Source organism: Microtus pennsylvanicus, chromosome X (assembly GCF_037038515.1).
Source record: "Microtus pennsylvanicus isolate mMicPen1 chromosome X, mMicPen1.hap1, whole genome shotgun sequence".
Taxonomy (NCBI): Eukaryota; Metazoa; Chordata; class Mammalia; order Rodentia; family Cricetidae; genus Microtus; species Microtus pennsylvanicus.
The window spans coordinates 109,271,708-109,294,970 of record NC_134601.1 but is presented as its reverse complement, the minus strand read 5'-3'; the positions used below and the strand labels follow the sequence as shown (position 1 = coordinate 109,294,970).

Here is a 23,263-nt window from a genome sequence, read left to right as displayed (position 1 = left end):
TATTTTAAAAATAATCTTATTTTATATTCCAATCACAGTTTCTTCTCCCTCCCATCCTTCCATTTGCCCCATCTTCTCCCCACCCCTATCCACTTTTCAGAGAGGGAGTGCCATACATGGGGAGTCAACAAAGATTGTCACATTATTTGAGGCAGGATCAAGGCTCTCTTCCCTATATCTGGTTGAGCAAGCTAACCATTCATAGAAAATGGGCTTCAAGGAGCCAGTTTATGCATGAGGATAAATACTGGTTCCACTTCTAGTGGCTTCACAAATTGCCCAAGCCACACAGCTGTCACCCACATTCACGGGGCCTAGTTTGTCTTATGTAGGTTCCTCAGCTATAAGTATAGAGTCAGTGAGCTCCTACAGCTATATCTGTGGCCCATCATAGACTTGGCCCATTTGCTCAGAATATCACTCCTCCATCGCTATGTCTGGACTTCAGGAGTTCATGCTAGTGGTTAGCTGTGGATCTATGCATCTGTTTCCATCAGGTGCTGTTGAAGGCTCTATGATGAAAATTAAGATAGTCATCAATCTGTTTAGAGGGGAAGGCCAATTCAGGTACTGTTGACAGAGGTTTCTGTCCTGCCTGGTCCCATAGCCTTTCAGTCCCCCCAAAAAGCACACAAAGATGTACATTAACATTCGCTGGTTTCCTATTAGCTCAGGCTTCTTACTAACTCTTATAACTTATATTGGCCTATAATTAATGTGTGCGTTAGCCACGTGGCTTGAAGCCTGTTATCAGGAAGCATTCTCATCTTGCTTCCTCTGCATCTGGGTGCCAGCTGCAGACTGAGTCTTCCTCTTCCCAGAATTCTCCTGTTCTCATTTCCCCACCTCTACTTCCTACTTGGCTGCCCCTCCTATGCTCCCTGCCTGGCTATTGGCCAATCAGCATTTTATGATAACAATATAACTGATAAATCTTTGCAGAGTAGAAGACCATTGTGTCACAGCAAGGTACCCTCTCCACTATTGCTTAGATTCTTAGCTGGAGTCATCTGTGTATTCCTGAAAAAAAAAGTCAAGATAGTTGGGTTGTAATTCTTCTTTGAAGGACTTTTGGTAAGACTGATGTCATCTTTAGGATACTCGTCATTGATTTTGACAGCAGCTGAATCAGTTTTCACATCCACCAACCAGGACCAAGTGCAGCCCTTTCCATGCATCATTTCTTTTATTGTTGACAGCAGTAAGACAAAATATCTAAATAGTTTTAATTTAGTTTTAGTTTAATTTTATTTCCCTAATGCCTAAGAATATTGAACACTTTTAAGTGTCTCTCAGACCTTTGTGTTTCACTTTCTGAGAGCACGCTTTTTTTGATCTATAATCCAGGTTTGGAAAGAAGTCATTTGTTTTCTTGATGGTTTTTTTTTTTTTTGCTGAGAACACAGAGAAATAAGAATTCCTGGAATTCTTAACTTGCAAAACTGACAGCTTTGAGAGGTTTCTGGCTATTCTAAGAATATATCTGCAGAAATAATAATACACTCTACAAATTGATGAAGGAAGATAATCTTGGTCAACATGAGAGTACTACAAACTAAGATCGATATTTAAATCATCTCTAAAGTCTTGGTTAAGAAATTAACATTCAGAATGTTCATAGAAATTACACTGGTTGATGAAATCAACAATGGTAGTTGGATATGTTTATGGAACCAAGCATGATTTATCTTCTATAGCTCAGGATGAAAGTTCAAATAATCACCTCTCAGATTGCGCAAACTAGCTATGTTATGACGATGTGAATGGTGAGCTTAAGAATTCCCATGCCATTTGAAAGCTTGGCAACATAGAAAGCAACTTCTGATAGTAAAAGAAGTAGCCATGTTCCTTTTGCCTCAAAAATGAGACCACTCATAAGTTGTAAGTAATTGAAGACCAAGAGTCCAGCACTAAACATGAATCCATATTAGAAATACTAAATGGACTCATATGGGCTATAAATTTCTCTATCAATCTCCTCTCTTTAAATACACATCCAGGCACACACACACACACACACATTCACACATACTTTTAAATAAATATGAATGTTCATGAAGAACTTGGAAAAATTAAGAAGGGATGGGGCACTAGTATAGTAGTAATTATTTTGAGATTTGTGTGAAGTGATGTAAATGTACATTGGATATACAGAACTTTTATCAAACATTAGTCCAGTATTTTTTCTGACGTCACTTTGTTTTAAAGAAACACAAGAAAGGTTAAATAACAGGTTTTAGTCAACAAGAAACTATTTCATTCTTTCTAATTCATATCTGTTGCCTATGAATATTGAATGTACTTTGACTTGGTTATATCTTTAGATGAGAGACCAGATGTAGCGACACTGTCTAATATCTTTTCTTTTTCCTTGTTTAAAGCTTTCAAAGAAGCCAGGCGGTGGTGGTGCATGCCTTTAATCCCAGCACTCGGGAGGCAGAGGCAGGCGTATCTCTGTGTATTCGAGGCCAGCCTGGTCTACAAGAGCTAGATCCAGGACAGGAACCAAAAGCTACGGAGAAACCCTGCCTCGAAAATAAAAAAAAAAAAAATCCATTGCCTTTTCTATAGTTTTCTATTTTGAGAGCTAACTACATTCTAATGAATCATTGTATCACAAACATAAAATTGTAATAAATATATGAATATTTATAGGGATTGTTATAATTTTCATGAACTTATTCTTCAAGTGAGAATGACTCCTCATATTTACATTATTTGAGAATATCTTGATTCATTTGCTTACTTACTGAAGTCATTAAACAAGAGATAATCTCCTCATATGAACTATTGAAAATATATTTTACCCTTTCTTTTAAATAATGTGTAACATGGAGGCAGATCCAAAGAGTTTGTTGCGTGAAATCTTTTAAAGTTTTATGACCATTCATCTGCAAATAACAAATTTTCAGCTGAAGGTAAATAAGAGCACAACACACAATTTACCACAGCAGAGTTCTTGCCCATGGCTCTCCAGGAATTGTAAAGTTTCCAATTATTACAGTAAGTTCTAGTAATACAGATATCATTTCTTACAGCCGAGTGGTGATTTTAATTATCTTAGTGAAGGTTTAAGTGGTTTTTAAATGAAATCCTTTTCACAAGGTCCTCATTGCTTCTTGAAACATTTTATTGAATCATTCAAAATGTAACAGCTCATAGATCATAAGAAGAGAAAGGAAAGATAAGTCAGGACTTTGGATGGTGGTATCTTGAATTCACAGTCAAGGGGAAATTTATTCAGAAAGAAATGGGGATTTGTATGTGATGCTAATTCCATGGTAAAGAGGACATGATGCATAATTCTCATCCTGTTGTCATCTCTGCATACATGAAATCAAATATTAAAACATTGTTAGCCAGACAGGAAAGTTTTCATCCTTGGGAATGTATGAATACAAAATTAAATATAACAATAAAGAGTATAGAGAAGGGATTGCACATGAACAGTTTCTTCCCTAGAACTCACCAATATCTTGTGCTTTGAATTCTATAGGAGCTCTGTTGACAGGAAATAATGACACTCTTTAATCTTATACAACAATTTATATTGACAGGTTTAAATGAATTTATTGAAAAGATCAACCTGCTTATACGATATCTGTGACAAATCATATGCCACAATCATGAGTAAAGTAGGATTTCTCAAAAGTCAAGACACACTTTTAATGACGGAATATTCTTCTATACCGAAAATATTAGCAATTATGAATACATGTCCTTCAAACTGCTTTATAAATAAGCATATGCTATCCTTCATTTTTGTCACAGTAAGATTCTCAGTTTTAAAAGACAAATAATAACCTGTCTTTATTTTGCATTCATTTTCCCTTGGTCCCATACTTGTCTCCAATTTTTTTAAAAAATAATAAGCACAAATCCACTCAAATATCAAGGTGATTAGACATGGCGTCTGTTTCTACTCACCTACAGAAGATCATTATTTAGGACAAGTATCTGTAAAAGAAGTGGAATGGAGTAAGGATTAACAGAACTGATCTCATAAGAATACGAGAACAGCTCCCCAGGGGATGTTGCTGGAAAGAACAACTCAAAGATAACATATAGCTAGATATAAGATGATTCAGAGATCTTACTGAGTAGATAAGTAGGTAGATAGATACATAGAATAATAGATACATCAATACATAAACAGATACATAGAGAGACAGACTCAGTATGTAGATACACATACATGTATTTATGAATATCCATTGTTATACGTATACATATGTATGTATGTATGTATTTATAGATGCTATGGACAAAAATATTAATTAAGGTTACCTGTAGCAAGAACATCTCGAATGTTTTCTGGTGGAATGCTACGTTCCTTAGCATATGCCTCAAGTTTTTCATGTTGTTCAGGAGTCAAAGGTTGACCTTTTCCTACATTGCATGAATTCCAATGGCAGAGACATGATCAGTAGAATTCTGGAGAATTTACATTGCGTCTTTAGTACCCCACCACTACATAGAAAAAAAACACCAACTGCTCTAAATTCAACTACTCTGGGTGAGTCAATATAGGCAATAATAATTTTTGAGAGTTCCATGGACACATTTAAAAATGTTTAAATGACGGTATGAGATCACTTTTCAGCGTTTCATGATGCATCAAAAAATTAAAAATAAAAACTTCTCTAGAGAATTTACTCATCTCAATCCTACCCATTTTCTAAAACATAACACTAGAGAGTCATGGATGCCTATGAATGGAAGCTTCACTTTTCTCCCAAATCTATACTCTAGAGTTCATGTTTTAATTTAGTACACACTTGAACAAATGAACTCAAAATAGTCTGAATTGTGGGAAAATACTCCATTTTACTCTATTCTTTCCAGTGAGGAAACACAAACATCAACTCTTCCAATACCCCCCACCCCGCCATCGTCCCTAGTCTTCAATGACCAGGCTACTTGAATTACAGTATAATGTAAAAATTGGCTCACAAAACAAATGGACTGTTATTTAGTTTCTAAGAGTTGGTGGGTGAAACTGACTTAATCCTCATTTACAGGGTCGTACTTTTGTTACTATTTCAGGAAACCCACTACCATTCTTACCAACAACAAAAATCAAGTTTGTTGTCCGGCCGGCTCTATCCACATTCGCACTGGTAAAGACTATGTTGTCTTCTGTTGTACTCACAGGTTTAAATACATTATCCCCTTCAACTGCAATAACAGACACATTTCAAAACTCAGTGTCATCCATTTCTCTACTTTGTTGGATGTTACCTGTTGACTAAACATTAATATTGACCCCGACTCTGCAATAATCTCTGATTCACTATCATATGACACACGTGTATAAAGGTATTCTTGTAGTCATTCATTTTACATATCCTATCATAATGTGGTAACCAATCATTCTTACTCTTTAAACCTGGTAGTGAATCCTAGGTACAGACACTTTCCCTTTTCTCTGAATTCCTGTGTCAAGACCTGTGGGATCACTCTGTTGGGTAATTCTTCCCATTTCAATCAGATACAAAAGGCCACTTGTCAGTTTCCTGAAAGTGTAAAACTTTGGTGTCTTACCATAATAATACCTGGTGGGCAAAGGGATACATATGCAAAAAAGACTGTACTCATTAGAAATATGCACAAAAGTTTTCATCTTACAACTTATAAGATGAAAAACTCTCTGGGGTGTGTGTGTGTGTTTGTGTGTGTGTGTGTGTGTGTGTTTTATGTGTGTGTGTGTGTCTATGATATTTTCACTTACAGATACTAATTGAATTATAAAATGGTTCACAGGAAATAAATGGATTTTAGGATCTGGTCATTTTCTGTTACAGGACTGCTTTTTAATATCCATGTGAGGTTAGAAAAGCATTATTTTTGCCAGAAGAATGTGTCTTCTCTTCATTTAAAATCAAGCCAAAAGTTATGCTGTGTACAATTCAGTTGAATAGTGTTGACATTATTTTAGCATTTTTTTTCAAATTTGGGGTAGTAAGTTTGAAATTATTAAACAGATTTTACCCTAACTGCTTTTCAAAAGTCAATTTTATCATCCAGTGATCTAAATGTTATGATGTTTATAAAATGTAAGAAAGGGAAACTTTCTTATATCATCGTTAATTAAAATTCTCTATAAATCTAGGATGATAGATAATCCCTGTAATATAAGTACTTGATAGACTGAATCATGAAGTTTGCAAAGATGTTTGAGGCCACCGAGACCTAATAGTGAGCGGCAGGCCTGTCCAATAACAAACCCAAATACTGTATGAAAGAAAAGACACTGAATATTTTTTAGAAGTAAATTTTCATGCAGGAAACTATTTGGAGATTTTTTGTTAGCATTACGCATGTCGTTAGTTAATAGTGTTCTTCTCCATGTAAACTTCAGATGACCTACAATGTACTCTGACTTCATATCATATCTCTGTGGGTTGGAAGGACTGATAACATTCCCAGTAACCGAAATTGTTCTAGGTCCATGTATCTATCCTTGGCTGAAGTGTCAGCATGTATGCCCTCACCCACAATGCTTTTGTTCATAGAGGAAGTGCCAAGATCCCATACTTACACTGGGTTCTGTAGTTGCCATCTTCTTGCCTATAACCAGTGATTTGGGTCTGAGAACATTGGTTATTCGCACTGAAAATCAAACAGAGGAACCATGGTTTATTGTATTTATCCTTTGAATTCATATTAAATATCTTTAAGATTTACAGAACTTGAGATACTTTCATATCTATGAACAGTATTCAGAGCTAGAAGAGATGAAACTCTGTTTACCTCACTTTTCATAATTTTTGTTTAGAAAATATTATCCAGTTTGTAATCATACATATGAATTACTTTATTTGTAGCAATTTTCCCAAGTGTTATGAAGACTATTTTATTCCTTATCCAAATTTCACTATTCACTGAGTATGATTTTCAATATGTTAATTCTCTTTGACTAGTCCAACAATAATATGTACACAGGATTTTATGAATGTGTTTTAAATGCTTTTCTGTCTAACCTAAAACCACAGTTGTGGCTAGAACAAAATAATGGTTATAAACATTTTAAGTTTTTACAGTGTTAAGCACTTTTTCATTGAACATTGTCATCTAAATGTCAGAAAAAAAAAATTTTGAAACTAGAGCATCACAGACATGTTTCCAGCAGTTCAGACCCAAAATAATCACACAGAAACTATATTATTTAAATCACCACTTGGCCAATCACTTAAGTATATTGCTAACGACTTTATCATCTATAATTAACCAAGTTCCATTATTTTATATTTTCCATGAGGCTCGTGGCCTACTGGCAAAGTTCCGGCTGGCAACTCACGTCTATTCCCTCTGGCGGCTACAGGATATCTCTTTGACACCGACTTCTTTCTCCCAGCATTCAGTTTAGTTTTCCCTGCCTAGCTATATTCTGCCCTATCACAGGCCAAGGTAGATTCTTTATCCATTAACTAATAAAAACAACACATATAGAGAAGTACTTCCCATACCAGACATGGATTTGCAAATTAGATTTTTCTGACCTGTTTGTGGAATAATATTTTTATGACGCCTATGCCTGAATAATATAACATGAATGACATTGACCCAAATGCTCACACCTACCTTTTGGCTAACTAGAACTGAGATCCTTAGAATCTCCTGATTTTAATATTAGAGCATAAAATTCAGCCACAGGCCTCCAGCCAGAAGAATTTCTCAGGAAAAACTCATAGAATTGGAGACAGATTTTTACTTTCCTGTGGTCTCCAGAGCTAACCCATCAAGAAATAACAAAATCACATTTCTGAAGATAAGATTTTCAGTTTCATGACCAGAAACAGAACATTCCCCTATAAGCTTAACAATTTAAAAATCTGTGGAACGTAAGCAGTCTGCTCAGGTTACACTGTTGACAATTTGCTTACTTGACATAAAATGTGACTTCCATTTTACTACATGCCTCAGTGCAAGTAATTTCACGAACGTAGATTCTCAGTGGTCCTCCTGCCTCTATCTTGTCCACATTGTCAGCAGCGATGGCAGTGGTAACCCACTTTCCTTCAAGCTGAATAAACAACAAAGGCCATTGGAATTTGAGTTGGTACTTTCATCTCTGATTCAAATCTTTGGAAATACATAAGCTAATGAGAAATATAAATCAACAATAGTTTGTTTGTTAGTTCAAAATTATGCTTCTAGGGAAGAAGAATAACTCGGGACACTATGATAACTAAATTTACATAATATTTTGAACTTGAGACATTTTGGAACTACTCATATTTGGTCTCCTATGCTCTGCAAATTCAACCCATTGCTTTTTTTTTTATTTTCTTCATTTGATTTTTAAGAAATCTGGCTGAAAAAGTGTAACTGAGTGAAAGTCAGAAAGGTTATATCATGAATATGTATTTGCATGGACAAACTGAATGACACCCGCACCCACAGAACTAAACTATTGAAGAACATCAAACCTGTGCACAGATGAAATGAATTTACCTCAGCCTGAGCATGAGCCAGACCAAATGCCAAAGCCAGCAGCAGAAAATTTACCATGGTGGTGCCTGCCTTTGCTCTTCCACAGGAGATCAAAGAAAGGTATTGGTTGTGAAGGAACTGAACTGAAAAGCTTTTTATACAGTTAGTTAGAGGGAGTCTCCTGGAATCAACCAATGGTTCTGCACCACAACAGCCTGCATCTGTCCAGTATGTTCACTTCACCCTGCTGAAAGACATATGATCTCATATCCCTAAACTAATAAGATTAGGCTAAAGGTCAGGTTCTGTTGGAATGATTAATTGAACATTCCTCTCCGAAAGAAAGATCTGTCCCTGTGAGAGAATTTAAGTAATCATTTTGCCTCCAGAACTATACTTGGGGGTAAAGGTCACATTCCACGTGCATATGTCTTATATGATTCATTTAAAACCATGGCACGTACTTCAAAATACATTCTGAATCTTAGCATAACACTGTGCAGTTAAATAAATTTTAAAGTGTGGCCTGGGCTATATGAGCCAAAGCAATCACACTGGTAGAAGATAAGATGGAAAAACTTGACGAGGATTTCCTATAAGGGTATTGATATATCCTGTGCTACCTTTAACTCTTCTAATATATTGACTACTTTATTCTTCCAGTACACTGAATTTAATGGATATTGTATAGATCTTCAAGAGTTATCACCAAAGCTTAACTGTGTAAATAATAGAAAAAAATGCTGCTAGACATCCACTGGCAATAAATACAGATATCACTAACAAAAGAAAACAAATCAAATGAAACAATCTATAAAAATAATGGTGTTAAAAAAACTGTACAATGTGCAAATGGACTCTGCATTTAGGAAATAAGATTATATTTACTAAAGCAAAGACCCTCCCTGCCCAGTTGGCTTCCTTACACATCAAAACTAAGGTCTGTGTTGTGCTTAGCCATAGGATCCTATCATTCATTTCTAGGAACAACCAAACATATCAAGATTTGTCCTCTGTTGCTTCCCTCTCTGATACGTGGCATAACCTACGGTTAGCAATTTGATATTTTCAGTTGAGAACAAATGATTACTAACTACATCATTAAAAAGAATTAGTCAGCACTTCATGACAATTTCTTTAACTACTATCCTATTATTATGTCTATTTCTTTTAATGTTGAGATTATAGCATAATTACAAGATTCCCCACTTTCCTTTCTTTCTTCTTTCTAAACCCTCCAATATGTATCCCCTTCATCTCTTTCAATTTTGTAGACTCTTATATCACTAAATGATTTTACATGCATATGAATTCCAAGGTAGGAAGTGAGTCCTAAAATGAGGATGCTAAGAGAGACATACATGGATCTAATCTATATGGGAAGCAGTAAAAGATAAGATATCCCGAGTAAATTGGGAGCTTGGGAGTACGGGGACCATTGGAGAGGGGTGAAATGGAGGGCAAAGGCATGCAGGGAAGCAGAGAAAATCAATAAGATAGTAATCAATAATAATAAAATAATAAGTGAAATAATAAAATCTATAATAAAAAATAATAATAAAAATCAATAAAAAGAATCTTCTAGATATCCATTGACAACTCTCTCCTTTACATTTACCATTATACAATGTATTTTTAAATTCCCAAATTAATATATACATTTTGTCCCAATGTATTTTAAAAAGATACAAATTATTTTTGAAAACCATACTTAGGTTTAGAGCACAAAGTTGAATGAACCATGAGAGTTTGAAAAGAGAATATTCTTTATTTTCAGTTGAGTGACAAATAACCTCAGAGGCCCCAACATCAACAGTTCCCTGCGGCTTTGGCATCATATTCAATCCTAGGCAATTTGCCTCATCTTTCAGGTGGAGGTCAAATCAGGACAGTTTTTAAATACTTCCTACTTCCTTCTTCCTTTCCTCTCTAACATTAATGTGTCAAGAAACTGCCTGTGTCTTTGCTTGAGTATAAACATATGTACAAACTTAGTTAAGGATTTCATATTCTGAAAAGCTTTATGGAACACTAAGCAAATTCATTCACTCCAATTCCCTTTCTTCTATCTGTACTCACATAACAGTCATATTCGTCAAATTTTCACCATTTTGAATATGACAGCAACTAATTTTTAAAGTAGACCCAAATAATGTCAGAGAAAGGAGGAACTATGAAATGCTTCTGAAGGAAGAAAAGTAAGGAGATTTGGTATGGTTATAATATAGTATCTTAAAATTAAATAATCAAAAGATTTTACAATTAAATTAGTATCTCTTATAAATATAATCCTCCATCTGTTTTAAGCACATTTTTTCCAAAATTTTTTCATTTCTTTCATATGATGCTGATTTTTATTCTATATCATTATTATGGGTGATGAACCTTAAGGGTTTATTTTGATCTTGTATTCAGTATTCTACACAGAGTAGTAACTATGAATTCCATGGTCACAGAATTAAAACACCCAGGATATTTACACATAAGTTCCTTATCTAAAGACACATTGCGTTCCCAGAGCCTTCTCTCAGTATGATGACAGACCTGATACTAAGGCTTTGCAAGAAGGAGAAAACTCAGGCAATATTTTCCATGGCAAATACAACTTTACACAGATGAAGCTATTTGTCCTTTATTTTGCATGGTTGATTCTTAGGTTCATACATCCCACAAAGAAAAACAATACACTTCCTTATAATTTCTTCTGCTTCTTCTTGTCTCTGTATTTTTTTCTTTTTAAAAAATAAATGTGGCAGACACTAGCTTCTTAAGTCATAGCTTTGAGGAAAGGGTACTGTTGGGGGTTACTCAATTGAAACTATGTATATATGGAAATATCTTAAACAATCTTCAAGGCATGTAATGAAAATAAAAGTAAATAATCCTCAACAGAGAGAAAATAACATAGTTATTACTGAGAAGATTTAAATGAATCATAGTCAAGTAACATGTTGTCTTGATGCAATATATGAATGAAGTTCAGTCATCTGTGATATTAGAAACTTTCAACACAAATGTCAAATTTTTAACTGTGTTTTTTAGCTATCAGGTGCTGTTTTATTGCATTTTATTGCTTTCAGTTGTCATCAATTTACATCATTTTCCCTCTTTCTTTCCTTCCGCAAGTCCCTCCCACCTACCTACCCTCCATGAAACATCTTGTATGCATACACCCACAAAACTTACAGCCTTTTATTTTGATTCTTGTTGATGCACACACACACACACACACACACACACACACACTCATACACACACATATATCTATATATATCTATATATCTACATCTATATCTATATATATATTTCTTTGAAGCTTGCCCAAACAAGTTTGATGTAATTTCACTCCCCCTCCCCATGCCTTATTGTATTAAAAGATCTTCCTCACCCAACTTGGAAACTTGACACTATGATTATGTTTTCATTTTTAGAGAACCTTTATCTTGTCATTTACCTCTCAATCCTCAAACCCCACTTTATACATAGTCCATTTACACCTTCTGATAGCTCTCTTTTTTTACTCAATTTTATATACTTATCTCTTGATTTAGAGCCAGCAACTGCAGATGAAAAAGAAAATATTATGTTTGGGTTTTTTGTGGTTCTTTTTTTTTCTTTTTGGATCTGGGTTGCCTCACTCAGTATAATATTTCCTTTTTTTTCATTTATGTTTAAAGGTCATGATTCCATGTTTATTTGCAGCTAAATCTTGTTTCCTAGTGCATTGGAAACACATTTTCATTATCCATTTCTCAGTTTGTTCCATTTCCTTGATATTGTGAATAGAGCAGCTAAACATTACTGAGAAAATATTAGTGGGATATTAAGTCAAATTCTTTGAGCATGTGACAAAGAGTCGTATCATTGTTCCATGTGCTAGATTTACTGTCATCTTCTCAAGGAATTGTCCATAGTGGTTTGCAGTTTTACAGTTTTGCAATCCCACCAAGTGTGAATAAGTGTTCCTTTTTCTCTACATTCTCTTAAAGGTTTCTTTATTGTTATCTTTTTTATCTTTGTTCTTCTGACTGGTTTAAGATTTAATATCAACAATGTGCAAATTTTCATTTCCCAAATGACTAGTACAAAGGGACATTTTATAAGATGTTTTGAGTTATGTTCTCTCTTTCTGTGAAAAGTTATTAGAATTCAAATCACACACCAAACCCACAATAATAGTATGATATTTCAACACTCCTGTCTCACCAAAGGACCAGTCAACCAGACAGAAACGTAATAGAGAAATAATAAATAAATAAATAATAAAAAATAAATAAGAGGACTAACAGAAGTAATGAATCAAATGGACTTAACAGACATCTATAAAACCTTCCACCCAAACAACAAAGAATATAGCTTCTTCTCAGCATCTCATGTAACCTTTTCTAAGATTGATCCATACTATGTAAGAAGGCAATCACCCACAGATACAAAAAAAAATTGTAGTAACCACCTGTGTTATCGGATCACCATGGCGTAAAGTTAGAATTTAACAAAAATACCACCCCCAGAAAGCCTACAAACTCGTGGAAACTGAACAGTCAACTACTGAACCATCCCTGGGTCACAAAGACAAACAGAAGGAAATTAAAGTCTTCCTTGAATTCAATGAAAATGAAGACACAACATACCCAAACCTATAGGACACTATGAAAGCAGTGCTAAGAGGAAAATTCATAGCACTATGTGCCAACATAAAGAAGATGGAGAAAGCTCACATTAGAAACTAAGCAGCACACCTAAGAGCTCCAGAAAAAAAAAGAAGCAGACTCACCCAGGAGGAGTAGAAGACTAGACATAATCAAATTGAGGGCTGAAATCAACAAAATAGAAACACAGAAAACAATCCAAAGAATCAATGAAAAAAGAGCTCTTTCTTTGAGAAAATCAACAGGATTGGCACACACTTATACAAAGTAATTAAAAGGTGAAGAGAAAACACTCAAATTAACAAGATCAGAAATAAAAAGGGGGCATAACATCAGACACTGAGGAAATTCAGAGAATCTTTACTACAAAATTTTGTAGTCTTACTACAAAAGCCTATATGCCTCAAAATTGGAAAATGTAAAAGAAATGGATATAAACACCATATACCAAAATTAAATCAAGACCATTGAACAATTTAAATAGATCAGGTCATGAGGAAATAAGAGCTGTCCATCATCAAAAACCTCCCAATCAAAAAAGCTCAGGGCCAGATGGTTTTAGTGTAGAACTCTACCAGAACTTTGAAGAAGAATTAATAAGTATACTCCTTATTGTGATCCACATAAGAAAAACAGAAGAGTCTTTGCCAAACTCTTTTTAAGAAGTTACAATTACCCTGATACCAACACCACACAAAGACTCAACCAAGAAAGAGAAACAAAGACAGATCTCACTCATAAACATCGATGGAAAAATTCTCAACAAAATACTGGCAAACCGAATCAAAGAACACACCAAAGAAATCACCCATTATGATGAAGTAGGCTTCATCCCAGAGATGCAGGGTTGGTTCAACATATGAAAATCTATCAATGTAAACCATCATATAAACAAACTGAAAGAAAAAAAACATGATCATTTCGTTAGATGCTGAAAAAGCATGTGACAAAATTCAATATCCATTTATGATAAAGGTCTTAGAGATATTAGGGATACATGGATGAAATCTAAATATAATAAAAAATATACAGCAAGCAGCGGGCAGCTAACATCAAATTAAATGGAAAGAAACTTAAAGCAATTCCAGTAAAATCAGAAACAGGAAAAAGTTGTCCACTTTTTCCATATCTCTACAACATAGTGCTTGAAATTCTAGCAATAGCAATAAGACAACATAAGGACATCAAGTGGATTCAAACTGGAAAGGAAGAATTCAAACTTTCATTATTTGCAGATATAATAGTGCTCATAAGTGACCACAAAAACTCTAAAAGAGAATTTCTACAGCTGGTAAATACCTTTAGTGATGTGCCAGGATACAAGATCAAGTCAAAAAAATCAGTAGCCCTCCTATACACAAAGGATAAAGAAGCTAAGAGGGAAATCAGAGAAACTTCAACTTTCAAAATAGCCACAAATAGCATAAAGTCAGTTGGAGTAACATTAACCAAGGAATTGAAAGATCTATTTGACAAGAACTTTAAGGCTTTAAAGAAAGAAATTGAAGAGGATACCAGAAAATGTAAAGATCTTCCATGCTCTTAGTGACAGTGTCCTTTGCTTTACAGAAGCTTCTCAGTTTCAGGAGGTCCCATTTATTCAATGATGTCCTTAATGTCTGTGCTGCTGGACATATGCATAGGAAGTGATCTCCTGTGCCCATATGTTGCAGAGTACTTCCCACTTTCTCTTCTATCAGGTTGGGTTGGTAGGATCCACATAGTAAAAATGGCAACCCTAACAAAGGCAATCTGCTTTCCCATTGCTGGTGGGAATGCAAACTTGTGCAACCACTCTGGAAAGCAGTGTTTCGGTTTCTCAGGAAATTCGGAATCAACCTATCCCTGGATCCAGCCATACCACTCTTGGGAATTTACCCAAGAGAGGCCCTATCATACAACAAAAGTATATGCTCAACTATGTTCATGGCAGCATTGTTTGTATTAGCCAGAACCTAGAAACAACCTAGATGCCCTTCAACGGAAGAATGGATGAAGAAACTATGGAATATATACATATTAGAGTATTACTCAGCAGTAAAAAACAAGAACTTCTTGAATTTTGCATACAAATGGATGGAAATAGAAAACACTATCCTGAGTGAGGTAAGCCAGACCCAAAAAGAGGAACATGGGATGTACTCACTCATATTTGGTTTCTAGCCATAAATAAAGGACATTGAGCTTATAATGCATGTTCCTAGAGAAGCTAAGTAAGAAGGTGAACCCAAAGACAAACACATAGGCATCCTCATGAATATTAACCTTCATCAGACGATGAAAGGAGACAGAGACAGAGGAGCACGGGACAGAAATCTCAAGGTCCAAATCAGGAGCAGAAGGAGACGGAGCACGAGCAAGGACCTCAGGACCGCGAGGGGTGCACCCACACACTGAGACAATGGAGATGTTCTATTGGGAACTCACCAAGGCCAGCTGGCCTGGGTCTGAAAAAGCATGGGATAAATCCGGACTAGCTGAACATAGAGGACAATGAGGAATACTGAGAACTCAAGAACAATCGCAGTGGGTTTTTGATCCTACTGCACGTACTGGCTTTGGGGGAGCCTAGGCAGTTTGGATGCTCACCTTAGGAGACCTGGATAAAAGTGGGCAGTCCTTGGGCTTCCCACAGGTCAGGGAACCCTGATTGCTCTTCGAGCAGATGAGGGAGGGTGACTTGATCGGGGAAGGGGGAGGGAAATGGGAGGCGGTTGCGGGGAGGAGGCAGAAATCCTTAATAAATAAATAAATAAAAATAAAAATAAAAGTCCAAAAAAAAGCCACGAAAGATGGAAAAAATGTATTGATTTTATTGAGTTCGGCATTTTTTCTTCTCTCCTCCCTGCCTCTCTCCTTTTCTCCAACCCTCCCCCAATGTTCCCATGCTCCCAATTTACTCAGGAGATTTTTGTTTTTTTATGCTTCCCATGTTGAAAAAACATTTTCTAAACATTTTTTTATTTAAAAAAATATTTACTTCTTTTCATAACTATTTCTCCTCTTTCCCTAGCCTATATACATTTCTCCATCACCTTGATCCATCTAGAGGTCTTTTTCCACCTGGACTTGTCTTTATTGTGTGCGCATCTGTACTTATTTTTTGACTAGGAGTAAACATTTTTTAGAAAAAAAAAGCTAAGAGACATGTGTAGGATCAACTCTACAACATTGCCTGTTTTGTCTGCCCAGTTTAAAATGGTGAAAGCATGTTCACTACCTTTGAGAGCCATGCACATTGAACCAGCTCCAGGGTCACAGCAGGTCTGTCTCACCATTAAGCAATTTGTAACCCCTTGCTCACCCAGAACTTATATAAGTGCTTGGTCTCCTTAAAGAGTCAGAGTTTTACATGCAATTAGCATGGACCAGCAAGCTGCCATTTCTTAAAGAAGCCAGATGGGTTTTTTGTTTTGTTTTGTTTGTTTTTGGTAATTATTTTTTTGGTATTTTTCTTGTTGTTGTTGTTGTTTTTGCTACTAATACTGAATCAGAAAGACCTCTGTTAAAGAAAGCAGTGCCTCTGGATCAGTGCCAAGAGAGAATATCTGAAAAAATAATTGGCTATCAGGAAACTCTGCTTTTGTCCCTATTTATGTGGGTATAGATGCCCTCTTTCTTGTTTTAAGCATTTTTAGGTCATATGTAGATCCATTCCCCAGACAGTGGACAACATTTTGTGGTCTAAAGATAGTCATTCATTTCCCAGCTGCCCAGACCCAAAATAATCACACAAAAATTGTATTATTACAACACTTCTTGGCCTATTAGCTCCCACTTCTTATTGGCTAGTTCTTTTTTTTCTTTCCTTGTTTCTTTTTTTTTATTTTTATTTTTTTTATTGAGAAAAAATTTCTGCCTCCTCCCAGCCTCGCCCTCCTCCCCCCGCACTCCTCTCCCGTCCCCCTACTCCTCTCCCTCTCCCCCCACTCCTCTCCCCCTCCCTCTCAAGTCTGAAGAGCAGTCAGGATTCCCTGCCCTGTGGAAAGTCCAAAGTCCTCCCCCCTCCATCCTGGTCTAGGAGGGTGAACATCCGAACTGCCTAGGCTCCCACGAAGCCAGAATATGAAGTAGGATCAAAACCCAGTGCCATTGTCCTTGGCTTCTCAGCAGCCCTCATTGTCCGCCATATTCAGAGAGTCCGGTTTGATCCCATGCTTTTTCAGTCATAGTCCAGCTGGCCTTGGTGAGCTCCCAATAGAAGCCCCACTGTCTCCGTGGGTGGGTGCACCCCTCTTGGTCCTGACTTCCTTGCTCATCTTCTCCCTCCTTCTGTTCCTCATTGGGACTTTGGGAGCTCAGTCCAGTACTCCAGTGTGGGTCTCTGTCTCTATCTCTATCCATCGCCAGATGAAGGTTCTATGGTGATATGCAAAATATTCATCAGTATGTCTATAGGATAGGATCATTTCAGGTTCCCTATCTCCAGCTGCCCCAGGAACTAACTGGGGACCTGGCCTTGGGTACCTGGAAGCCCCTCTAGGTCCAAGTCTCTTCCCAACCCTAAGATGGCTCCCTTAATTAAGAAATGTGCTTCCCTGCTCCCCTATCCAACCTTCCTTTATCCCAATCATCCCATTGCCCCAAGTTCTCCCCATCCCACCCTTCTCAATTTTCTGTCCCCATCTCCCCCTACCCCCTCCCACCCCACCCTTAAGATCCTGATTTTTTGCCTGGCAATCTTGTCTACTTCCCCTACCCAGGAGGATAGCTATATCTTTTTCTTTGGGTTCACCTTCTTATTTAGCTTCTTTAGGATATCCAATTATAAACTCACTGACCTTTATTTGAGGCTAGAAACCAATTATGAGTGAGTATATCCCATGTTCATCTTTTTGGGTCTGGGTTACCTCACTCAGGATAGTATTTCTATTTCCATCCATTTGTATGCAAAATTCAAGAAGTCCTTGTTTTATACCACTGAGTAGTACTCTGATGTGTAGATATTTCACACTTTCTTCATCCATTCTTCCATTGAAGGACATCTAGGTTGTTTCCAGGTACTGGCTATTACAAATAATGCTGCTATGAACATAGTTGAACAAATGCCCTTGTCATATGATCGGGCATCTCTTGGGTATATTCCCAAGAGTGGTATTACTGGGTCCAGGGGTAGGTTGATCCCGAATTTCCTGAGAAACCGAAACACTGCTTTCCAAAGTGGTTGCAAAAGTTTGCATTCCCACCAGCAATGGATGAGGGAACCCCTTCCTCCACAACCTATCCAGCAGAGGCTATCATTGGTGTTTTTAATTTTAGCCAATCTGAAAGGTATAAGATGATATCTCAAAGTTGTTTTGATTTGCATTTCCCTGATCGCTAAGGAGGTTGAGCATGACCTTAAGTGTCTTTTGGCCATTTGAACTTCTTCTGTTGAGAATTCTCTGTTCAGATCAGTGCCCCAATTTTTAATTGGGTTAATTACCATTTTAAAGTCTAGTTTCTTGATTTCTTTATATATTTTGGAGATCAGACCTTTGTCTGTTGTGGGGTTGGTGAAGATCTTCTCCCAGTAAGTGGGTTGCCTTTTTGTCTTAGTGACAGTGTCCTTTGCTTTACAGAAGCTTCTCAGTTTCAGTAGGTCCCATTTATTCAATGTTGCCCTTAATGTCTGTGCTGCTGGGGTTATACCTAGGAAGCAATCGCCTGTGCCCATCTGTTGTAGGGTACCTCCCAATTTCTCTTCTAACAGGTTCAGTGTATTTGGACTGATATTGAGGTCTTTGATCCATTTGGACTTGAGTTTTGTGCATGGAGATAGATATGGGTCAATTTTCATTCTTCTACAGGTTGACATCCAGTTATGCCAGCACCATTTGTTGAAGATGCTTTCTTTCTTCCATTGTATACTTCTAGCTCCTTTATCGAAAATGAGGTGTTCATAGGTTTGTGGGTTAAAATCTGGGTCTTCTATATGATTCCATTGGTCGACTTCTCTGTTTTTATACCAATACCAAGTCAAACGGCAGAGAGAGAATATGCAAATTAATAAGATCAGAAATGAAAAGGGGGACATAACCACAGACACAGAGGAAATTCAAAGAATCATTAGATCTTACTACAAAAGCCTGTATGCCACAAAACTGGAAAATGTAAAAGAAATGGACACGTTTTTAGATAAATACCATATACCAAAGCTAAATCAGGACCAGGTGAACAATCTAAATAGACCTGTTATTCGCGAAGAATTAGAAGCTGTCATCAAAAACCTCCCTACCAAAAAATGCCCAGGACTAGATGGTTTCAATGCGGAATTCTACCAGAACTTCCAAGAAGAGCTTATACCTATACTCTTTAATGAATTTCACAATATAGAAACAGAAGAGTCATTGCCAAATTCCTTTTATGAAGCTACAGTCACTCTGATACCAAAACCACACAAAGACTCAACCAAGAAAGAGAATTACAGGCCAATCTCACTCATGAACATTGACGCAAAAATCCTCAACAAAATACTGGCAAACTGTATCCAAGAACACATTAGAAAAATTATCCATTATGATCAAGTAGGCTTCATCCCAGAGATGCAGGGCTGGTTCAACATACGAAAATCTATCAATGTAATCCACCATATAAATAAACTGAAAGAAAAAAAATCATATGATCATTTCATTAGATGCTGAAAAAGCATTTGACAAAATTCAACATCCCTTTATGATAAAAGTCTTGGAGAGATTGGGGATACAAGGGTCATACCTAAATATAATAAAAGCTATTGACAGCAAACCGACAGCTAACATCAAACTAAATGGAGAGAAACTCAAAGCCATCCCACTAAAATCAGGAACACGGCAAGGCTGTCCACTCTCTCCATACCTCTTCAGTATAGTGCTTGAAGTTTTAGCAATAGCAATAAGACAACATAAGGGGATCAAGGGGATTTGAATTGGGAAGGAAGAGGTTAAACTCTCATTATTTGCAGATGATATGATAGTGTACATAAGCTACCCCAAAAACTCCACCAAAGAACTCCTAAAGCTGATAAACACCTTTAGTAATGTGGCCGGATACAAGATCAACTCCAAAAAATCAGTCGCCCTCCTATACACAAAGGATATTGAAGCAGAGAAGGAAATCAGAGAAGCATCACCTTTCGTGATAGCCACAAATAGCATAAAATATCTTGGGGTAACTCTAACCAAGGAAGTGAAAGATCTATTTGACAAGAACTTTAAGAAATTGAAGAAAGAAATTAAAGAGGACACCAGAAAGTGGAAAGATCTCCCTTGCTCTTGGATTGGGAGGATCAACATAGTAAAAATGGCAATTCTACCAAAGGCAATTTATAGATTCAATGCAATCCCCATCAAGGTCCCATCAAAATTCTTCACAGATCTTGAGAGGACAATAATCAACTTTATATGGAAAAACAAAAAACTAGGATAGCCAAAACAGTCATATATAATAAAGGAACTTTTGGCTAGTTCTTATATCTAAAATTAACCCATTTCTATTATTCTGTGTATTGTCACATGCTTGTGACCTATTGGTATAGTTCCAACCAGTACCCAGTGTCTGTCTCATTTGACAGCTACATGGATTTTCCTTGACTGTGCCTACTCTCTCCCTCTATCTCCTTAGAATTGCTGTCTTTTCTATTCTGTGCTGCAATAGGCCCAAACAGCTTCTTTATTTACCAATGGTATTCACAGCATACAGAAGGGAATTTCACATCACAAGCTACCAAAGGCTGTAAATAATTAAACAGTGTGCCCTCTCTAACACCTATAACGTATCACAATTACAATCATGACATGATATGCATAAAGAAACAATAAGTGGGATTTACATGTTGGTGGCAACTAACAGCTATTTAATTGGACCGAATGCCCAATGAGCAGGAGGGGAAACCATGGTACAGGAAGGCTAGTCAACCACAAAGGACTATCGAGGTTACAATTTATAGAAAAAAATCTACTAGCATCATTTTTATAGACAGCATAACTCCACAATACATTCTAAATCTCATCTTTCCAGCTGCAGATCTGTATAATTGTCACTCCTCAGCAAAGAAACCTCTCTTTACAACAAATGTAGGCCATCACAGAAAACCACGAATGAATTCAATGCAGAAATCAATGAATTGTGGGGAATCCATACTCGTTGGATATATCTATAGCTCAGCTCCTCCATCTATGGCACACAGAACTTTTCAGTAGAAGGAACAGAAAGATTGTAAAATCCATAATACCAGAATATCTGCAGTCATATATTCTCTCCTAGAAATTGTGTAAACAATGGGAATATCAACTGACATCTTAATGTGAAAAGAGGAAATTGTTGAGGGTAACCACACATAGAAAATGAGCTATAAGGAGATAAATGACTGCTGAGAAAGAAAGACTGAGAAAACTCTTCCAGGGAGGAATGTCCTGATTGGTTACCCAGTGCAGAGTGATCAGCCCTATAGGCCAGCTGCAGATTCTTACTTCTGTAGTCTCATCCGACCTCTGCAGCACATGTGGTAGCCTTCCCCCACAATCTTATCCCAACCTAGTGGATCCCACAAATCTTCAGTGATCAATCCTAAACTATATACACACACAGCAAAAGCAGACTCTGTAGCTGTTAATTGTATATATCTGTATATACCTGCATAAATACATAATTCATACATATAATAATAACCAAAGAAAAAGAACCAATATACTTGAAAGCAGGGTCATGGAGGGGTTCTAGCTGAGAGAGAATGAGGAAAGGATGTTTGGAGGAAAATAATATATATCTGCTTCAAATAAAATCTTAAATTTTGCATTAATACAGGATTTGTTATGTAAAGAACACAATTCAATATTTGTCATTTTAGTCAGAATATGCTTTTTAATATAACATAATACTGAAGTTAAAACATTTTACATTCATAAAAATAAATTATTTTACTTTGGTTATTGTCATTCTCATTTAGGTTTTCTTCATTGAAATTGAAGTTGACTCATTATAATTGTTCACTGTATGCTTTCAGAGTTTTTGAAGATATTTTCATACATAGTTTTAATTGAGTCTCCACAAAACTACCACAGCTCACTGGCATTTGAGGATAGTGTATGTCAATAGATATTTTGTGAAAAGTTAAACTCAGAAGTAAAACCACATATAGGTAACCATGTTGAATAAAATAGGAAATGTACAAAACTAACACCAAGGCATATAGAAATTAAAGACTCATGTGGTCAAAAAAAGAGAGATATACAGTAAAGAGAGATTCAAAAACAGAGAAAATTTCTGAATGGTTTAAAGTGTGTTAAAAATATATGCAGACTAAAAGTTGAAGTTCTTAAAGTAAAAAACAAAACAAAAAAAAAGCAAGAGAATTGTTGTGTGTGGTAGTACACACCTTTAATCCGAACACTTGGCAGGCAGAGGGAGATAGACCTCTGTGACTTCAAGGTGTGGTAGCACACGCCTTTAATCCCAATGCCTGGGAGGCAGAGACAGGCGGATCTCTGAGAGTTCAAAGACAGCCTGGTCTACAGAATTATTCCAGGTCAAAGATATATGCTGAAAAAGCAAAAAGTTAACCTAGGAACGTCACAGCTTAGATTCTTAAGCACCTAGCCATTTAAAGGCACAAATCAAAAGTGCTCCTGGATAGTAAAAAAATGCAGATTCACAATAGGACAGATTCAGACAACTAAATGAGTCACACTGTTGGATGAATGTACGTAGGCTTGGGAGAGAGAAGAAAAAGAATATAGAAAATAAAGTTAATGTTTAAAAAAAGGTAAAGTCTTTAAAGAGACAGAATAGACACTGCCCTCCAATTCCTATCCCATCCAGCTTACATCCAGATCCCCCCACCCCCTGTTTCTCTCCCCCCTCCCTTCCTCTGTGGCAGAGCGCCTCCCTGCTCGACCTGCTTGGGCTCTGGGTCCTAACCCAAAGCATAGGGCAAAGGGGAGCTCGGGGGCTTCTTTGTCCCCATAGCCTGCCTGCAGCAAGCAGGGTGGGCCCTTTGTCTGCGAGCGAACCAAGCAGCAAGGTGTTGTGATCAGGGCACCTAGTGAGACATCATTGTGGTGAGTGAGTGCTGCGGCACCGGGGAACAGCCCGCCTACACTTCCTGATCAACCTACAGGGCTACACTGCCCGGTACCTCCTCTCTATTCCTATCCCATCCAGCCTACATCCAGATCCCCCCACCCCCTGTTTCTCTCCCCCCTCCCTTCCTTGGTGGCAGA

At 36.8% G+C, this 23,263-nt stretch overlaps 2 protein-coding genes across 2 annotated transcripts in view; one reads left to right on the top strand and one right to left on the bottom strand.

Annotated features, from left to right (window-relative positions):
- Nucleotides 1-23,263, top strand: part of LOC142840488 (odorant-binding protein-like) — a 129,054-nt gene that overhangs the window by 30,917 nt on the left and 74,874 nt on the right. The gene's annotated exons all lie outside the window — the stretch shown is intronic.
- Nucleotides 3,941-8,514, bottom strand: LOC142841618 (odorant-binding protein-like). The gene is made up of 6 exons (XM_075958532.1): nt 8,458-8,514; nt 7,887-8,026; nt 6,542-6,612; nt 5,068-5,178; nt 4,288-4,389; nt 3,941-3,957 (listed from the first exon to the last, which is right to left on the bottom strand). The coding sequence occupies exons 1-6, from the start codon at nt 8,512-8,514 to the stop codon at nt 3,941-3,943; spliced, it is 498 nt and encodes a 165-aa protein (XP_075814647.1).